This window comes from Crocodylus porosus, unplaced genomic scaffold (genome assembly GCF_001723895.1).
Source record: "Crocodylus porosus isolate Cpor-Errol unplaced genomic scaffold, CroPor_comp1, whole genome shotgun sequence".
NCBI lineage: Eukaryota > Metazoa > Chordata > Crocodylia > Crocodylidae > Crocodylus > Crocodylus porosus.
In genome coordinates, this window is record NW_017728951.1 from 50,048,937 (window position 1) to 50,055,174 (window position 6,238).

Here is a 6,238-nt window from a genome sequence, read left to right on the forward strand (position 1 = left end):
CAGAGTAGTCTTCCCCACCCCCCGCCTTTTCCATATATAGAGTATCACCCCACCTCCCTCACTCTTCTCAGTTTCTGTTTGCTGCAAGTCTTCTGAATCTCCAAATCTCTCCAAATTGATTCAGAGGCTTCCATTCAATTTGGACATTTTAATGGGTCTCCTGATTTAATTCAGATTTGGAGATTCAGGCACAGAATCAGGCCAAATCACCTTCAAATAGAATTGTCTACTAAAGCTTTGCATAGCCCTACTTATTGGCTAATAGCCCTTAAGTTACATGGAACATTAGAATCCATAAATATTATTTGATACATTATTTTTCTACCAGATATAGAACTGAACTGCTTTACTGTCATAAAACTCTAATTCCCTGAGTCTTTGGGCTCCCTAATCCCTTCCTGACATTTAGCCAAGTGTAGAGGTGCTGCCAGTGAAGGGGCCCTTTTAAATATGTCATGCTCTTTAGGGTAGTACCTAACTTACTCATTGTTATTCCCAGGTGAAACCCTTGAACTATGCATCTTTCTCTTGCTTTCCAAATTCTCCTCCTGGGACTGTCAATGACCAGGATATTCAGCTCCAGTGAATGCATATGTAAGGAGAGAGTAAATGCATGCTCAGTCATCCCCTGTGGAATTCCTGGGAGAAGTGGTTTACCAGGTAGAGATGGGAAAGAAGGCCCTAAAGGAGAAAAGGGAAATCAAGGTAAAACAATAGTAACCCCCCAGACTATGCTTAGCCAGAAGTCACAGTGGCCAAAATGTTCCCATCCTACTAAGTAAAATAGTAAATACTGGATGTATATAATTATTTATGTATGAATAGATGATTATCCCCTTAGACTCTCAATAAATTTCAATTTATGACAATTATATAAACTGGATAAATTTATAATTTCATATGGTAAAGTATCTAATGGTTCAAAAACCAAATAGAACTTGTGTGTTGCTTAGCACAGAATCCAGTCTCTTCAATTTGTAGCCATAAGGCTCAAAACTTACATAGTAGTCAGCATATAGACAGAAACTATTACTTTCCCTATATTTCCAACATGTCCAGACCAACTGCATTACATAGCAAGTACCAAAAACTCAACATTTTAAAAAAAAGAATCCCTATTTTTATATATAACTATGTAAGAGTAACACAAATCCAAACTTCTGAACAATTTGCATGGGTTTAGTGAGTCCAAGAGTTTAGTGAGTCCAAGAGGACCAATTTGTCTGCATCTGGAATCTGTATCAAGATCTGAATTTTTCCCGAAGTTCAGGATTTTCACTTGAATGTTATAATTTGTACTCATCTCCAATTAAGTAAAAACATTTGTAAATGGTATCAAGACTAGAAAAATTATATTATTCACTCATCTTTTTGTTTTTCCACTTCACCCCTTGTTTTGCATGGGTTACAGGGGCCACCAGAAAAAGCTGGACCTCCTGGACCAAAAGGTGACAAAGGTGAAAGAAGGTGAAAGAAGACCAGAGGGTCTTAGTAGAAGCCAAGGTAAGGGAGATGGTATTTTCTGAAGGGAAACAGGAGGTTATATAAAGAATCTCTGCAACAGAATAAACAAAGGCCTTTATTGAATTCTGAATGCAATAACACTTTACACATGTGCTAGGTGAGCTTTGACTGCTTGTGGGAAAAAGAGGTATGTAGGACTTGCCTCTACTGGAAATTAATTGGCATGGCTAAAGAGAAATAGCTGGTTATATGAAAAAAATCCTCAGAGGTGTGGAAATATAACAATCCAGAAAGTTTGAAAGTGAATAAGGCCCTTAACAGTCACCTGCAAGAGTGAGTTTGATAGACCTGGACTTCAAATGGAAGTATACCAAGGGGACAGACAAATACTACAAGCACAGAGTGTTAAATAAGCTTGGGGTTCCACCATTACTACTTAATACTGGTCAGTTTTAATGTATTATTAAAACTGCTAACATGGATAATTTCTCCTTCTTAATTCAAAGTTAAAGTCCAGCATTTCCATGGGTATGACTGAGAATCTGTGAGTAGTTTTCAATGCAGTGGGTGCATCTACATGTGGGCATTAGCCTGATTTTAAGACACATTAAGGGTGTGCATCTATACATGTGCACCCTCAGTGTGCCTTAAAATGGTAAATTTAGGCTATTCCCACCTAAATTTTGATACCTTCATAAAGCAAGTATCAAATTTAAGCAGGATTAGTCAAAGCATATTAACACATGTGTAGACATGTTAATGTGCATTAATATCAGGGACTTTAGTCCTGGGTCCGTCCAGCCACTAGGGAGCCAGCCAGAGCCCAGCCCCAGGACTCCTGGATGGCTTCCTCTCCTCCTCCATGGCTGGACTGTTCTCTGGCAGTCCATAGCTGCAGGCTATAAAAGCCACCAGCCATTTTATGCCTTGGGGCACACAGCACAGGGAGCCTGAAGGAGCCAGGGCTGCCTACAGGAGCCCACCAGGCCCCATGTGACCCGCCCCCCCCAGACAGGACCTGTCCTGTCCCCTAGCTGGTGCTGTTCCTTGGCCACAGGTGCATGTTGCAAAGGGCTGCAGCCTGCTGCATCCCTTTCCCAGCCCTGAGATTCCCCCTAGGGCTGCTGGCCTGCCCAAACCTACTCCCTGCTGCTTCTCAGCACCAGATCTGTCTCTGCAGGCACTGTGCTGAAGTGCCTCTGCTGCACTTAAGCCCACTTAAATTCACATGTAGACATGCCCAGTTAGTGCAGAGCTTTGGCTGTAAGTATCACTTTATAGTTGAACTAAATGCCCTTCTCAAGTAACTTAGAATCCAAATATTGTCTTTGCTGATGTTCCCCTACTGTTTTGTTGGGTGATTTCTCTGGAATTTTGTCTTTCTTGAACTCAAAATTTTAACAAATCCTTATTTTTATGTACATTTATGTAGGCATAACATGATTATGTTTTCATGCAGAAATGGATCTTCTTAAAAGTCGCATAAGTGATTTGCAAGCACAACTGAAGGCTCTGCAAGCTCTCAGCAGCAAAACCCAAAAAAGTAAACAGGTTCATCTCATCTTCATTCCCATTATTCCATTTCACAGGCTCATGCAGAGAAGTGAATTTTGGATCCAGATACTCAGGTACCTTATATGGGTTGTTAGATGCTTCTATATCCCATCCATTTGTATGGAAAGTATGTGTCCTGGGGCAAGGGGAGGACCCGGACCCTGAAGGGTCAAGGAGGGACTCTGGGGGACAACACACCCCATGGAAAACATAAGAGGAAGAAAAATAAACAAAAATACCATACCTGCTGCAGGAACCACAGTGGGATGGGAAGTGGCGGTGGGACCCGCGCAACTCATTAGCCACGGTTTGTTTAAAGTGACAGCAGCTGGAGAGAAGGGGGAGGAGAGCCAGCATGGAAGGATAAGAAGGAGAGACAGCAAGATGGAAGAGGAGGAGAGGTGGAGGAAGAGTGAAGAGAAGGTGGCTCCCGGACCCACTGAGGAGGAGGGGGAGCTGGAGAACGCTGTCCTTGGGGCAGGAGAATGCCCAGACAAGCACCAGTACACAGATACTGCTATTGGGCTTAGAAGGGCTAAGGTATCCAGGCTGCATATCATTTTGAAGCCACGAGGAGAGCATCCAGGAGGATCCTCAGCAACAGAGGCTAGCCCCAGTGGATGGCACAGGAGGAAGGTGAACAGTCAAGGGGCTAGCTGAGGCCAACTCGTCCGGGATGGAAGACCCGAGGGAACCCATCAGAGGAAGGTTTCTTCTTCGAGGTGGAAGGGACATCAAGGGTTGGATGCACATAGGGTACACTGAGGGTAGGGAATAGGTGGCACATAGGAGCAGTCGGTGGTGGGGGCACGCTGTAACTCAGATGCCACAGAATAGTGATTTGTGGACTATTGAGAGGTAGCAAGCAATGTGTTGCTAGAATCTTTTCCTTTTTCTTGTTAATTTTCCTTTTTCTTTATTGCCTGGGACACCAGGGTAAAGTAAGGCGGAGGGCTACGGCAGGCTGGGGAGTTAGAGGGCCCAGTTTGACTTGGCCATACAATCCAGGCTCAAGCAAGACCCAAGGAAAAGTTCTCGCATAGGGAGGGTTGGCCACGGAAGACAACATCAGCACACTGTCAAGCCTGGGTAGAGGGTGAGGTACAGGGGAGGTTGGAGCCTCATGAAGATCATCATCCCTCGGCCTGGGACAACCAAAACCTGGACGGTTGGACCCCTCTACCACTGGTAGAATCATCAAAGTCGTGGCAGGCAGGATTAGGAGGGGATAAGACTGCCTGAGGTGAGAGCTCGTGGCCCTAATACCTTTGGGATGGAGCGAAAGACCTTCATCAAGATCCAGAGCCGAGCAGCGAGGGACCGGATGATTGAGGCCTGGCGGGTGCAGTATGGAATAATTCTGCAAACTCCAACAGATACAGTGATACCTAAGTAGAATTCTACTGCTGTTAGGGAGATCATATGGAGATAAGTAGTGCCTCAGACACCTTTATTTTTAATATATGACTAGATTGTGACTCAGAGCATATACCCAGACAACAGGATACTTTTGAGCTTGCTGCTTTCCTGGAGCTGGTGAGAAGAGAGAGAATGGAAATACACAGAGAAAGGGGCAGAGCCTTAACCATTTTCCATCTTATTGCTATCCAGAGTAACCAAGCAAGCACAAAGACGGTGGTGACTTGTAAGTAGCATACCCAGGATTAAATCACCATACCCAGAGATAAGGAAGCCTGAAGAGCACCGCTAGTCCTGGATAGTGTGCCTTATTATACCATCCCTTCCTCATGGCTAGACCCAAAATTACCTTCCAGGTACTGAATAGCAATAATAAAGCATACACCTAAACCTGAGATGTCATGAGCATACCTTTTCTCAAGATTTTCCCCTTTAGTTTCAACAAGACACTGAAACACTTTTCAGCTCTTGGTTTGAAGCTAATGTGACTCAGCTGATCAGACATGAGAGTGAATCAGCAAAATTAAGAGTAAATCCGACATTCTGAGGAGGTTGCCTAGAAGCTGCCACTGTTATTTTGTGATGAAAGTAATTTGGATATGCTGTGCTTCTGTGTCCTCTTAGTTCTACTCTACCCAAGTGGCATGATTATTGGTGAAAAAATATTCAGAACTGATGGCTCTGAAGGCAACTTTGAAGTTTCACAAGCTGCATGCTCCAGCTCTGGTGGCCTCCTAGCTTCTCCAAGAAATTCTGAAGAAAACAGTGCCATACAACAAATAGCAGAGAGGCAAAACAAAAGCCCATTCCTGGGAATAAATAATAGACTGACAGAAGGTACCTTTATGTACTTAAGTAGTGAAGCAATATGATACACAAACTGGAGCACAGGAGAACCAAATGATTCTGGAGGAGAGGAGGACTGTGTAGAAGTGTATTCAGATGGCAAGTGGAATGACAAATCCTGTGCAGAAAAACACTTAATAATTTGTGAATATTAATCAGTGTGTCCTTGTAATTATTAGTTGTTGCTGGTGGAAATGTACATGCTGCTATATATTATCTGAGTCATATCAAATAACATTAGCCATTATTTTTGGCCATTGTATTTTATCAGTGAAGTGAACTCTATTTTAGTAAAATTTCTCTTATCTTTCTCTTATGTTAAACTACATTTCAATAAATTACTCATAGAATACTGATTTGGGTATTACACTAATTGAAAAGGGAGATAAAACATATACTAGTGTTGACTTGACACACTCGGGATCCCAATATTGCGCTGTTAGACAGCAGAGCATGTACACAATTATATACACATCTACCAACTACACAACTACCACTATGAGTTCACACACACATATATATATACAAACACACACTTTTGTGGCTGTGTGTTAACACTAGGGGCCATTTGGGTAACTTGGTGCTTGGAGTTTCTTAAGGTCAAGTGGCCCTGAGGTTACTTGAGGTCACTGGGGCTTGGGGTTACTTGAGGTCAAGTGGCCCCTAGGGTTACTCAGGGTTAATATACCCCAGGGTTATTGGGGGTTACTTGGGGTTGGGGTTACTTAAGGTTACTGTGGCCCCTGGAGTTACTCGGGGTCACCTGGTGCCATGGTGGAAGTGAGGGAAGAAAGACTGGTGACAAGGAGAAGACAGCCAGGAAACAGGCAGAAAGCTGGGAGATGGGGGCTGGAAACTGAGAGGCAGAAAGCTGGGAGATGGGGGCTGGAAACTAGGAGGCAGAAAGCTGGGAGATGGGGGCTGGAAACTAGGAGGCAGAAAGCTGGGAGATGGG

General features: G+C 43.6%; 1 protein-coding gene across 1 annotated transcript; it reads left to right on the forward strand.

The window, feature by feature from the left end:
- The first annotated feature begins 200 nt into the window (after positions 1-200).
- On the forward strand, positions 201-5,400 carry LOC109323895 (pulmonary surfactant-associated protein D-like). The gene is made up of 3 exons (XM_019555547.1): positions 201-705; positions 2,924-3,007; positions 5,062-5,400. Exons 1-3 carry the CDS (start codon positions 516-518, stop codon positions 5,307-5,309), a joined length of 522 nt encoding a protein of 173 aa, XP_019411092.1. The 5' UTR covers positions 201-515; the 3' UTR covers positions 5,310-5,400.
- Positions 5,401-6,238: the final 838 nt, after the last annotated feature.

Excerpts from the sequence above, each read along its gene's own strand:
- LOC109323895 (XM_019555547.1), top strand. The coding sequence starts at position 516 with ATGCATCTTTCTCTTGCTTTCCAAATTCTCCTCCTGGGACTGTCAATG. Across the intron at positions 706-2,923 it reads AGGAGAAAAGGGAAATCAAG|AAATGGATCTTCTTAAAAGT; the intron begins GTAAAACAATAG and ends GTTTTCATGCAG. Across the intron at positions 3,008-5,061 it reads CAGCAGCAAAACCCAAAAAA|TTCTACTCTACCCAAGTGGC; the intron begins GTAAACAGGTTC and ends GTGTCCTCTTAG.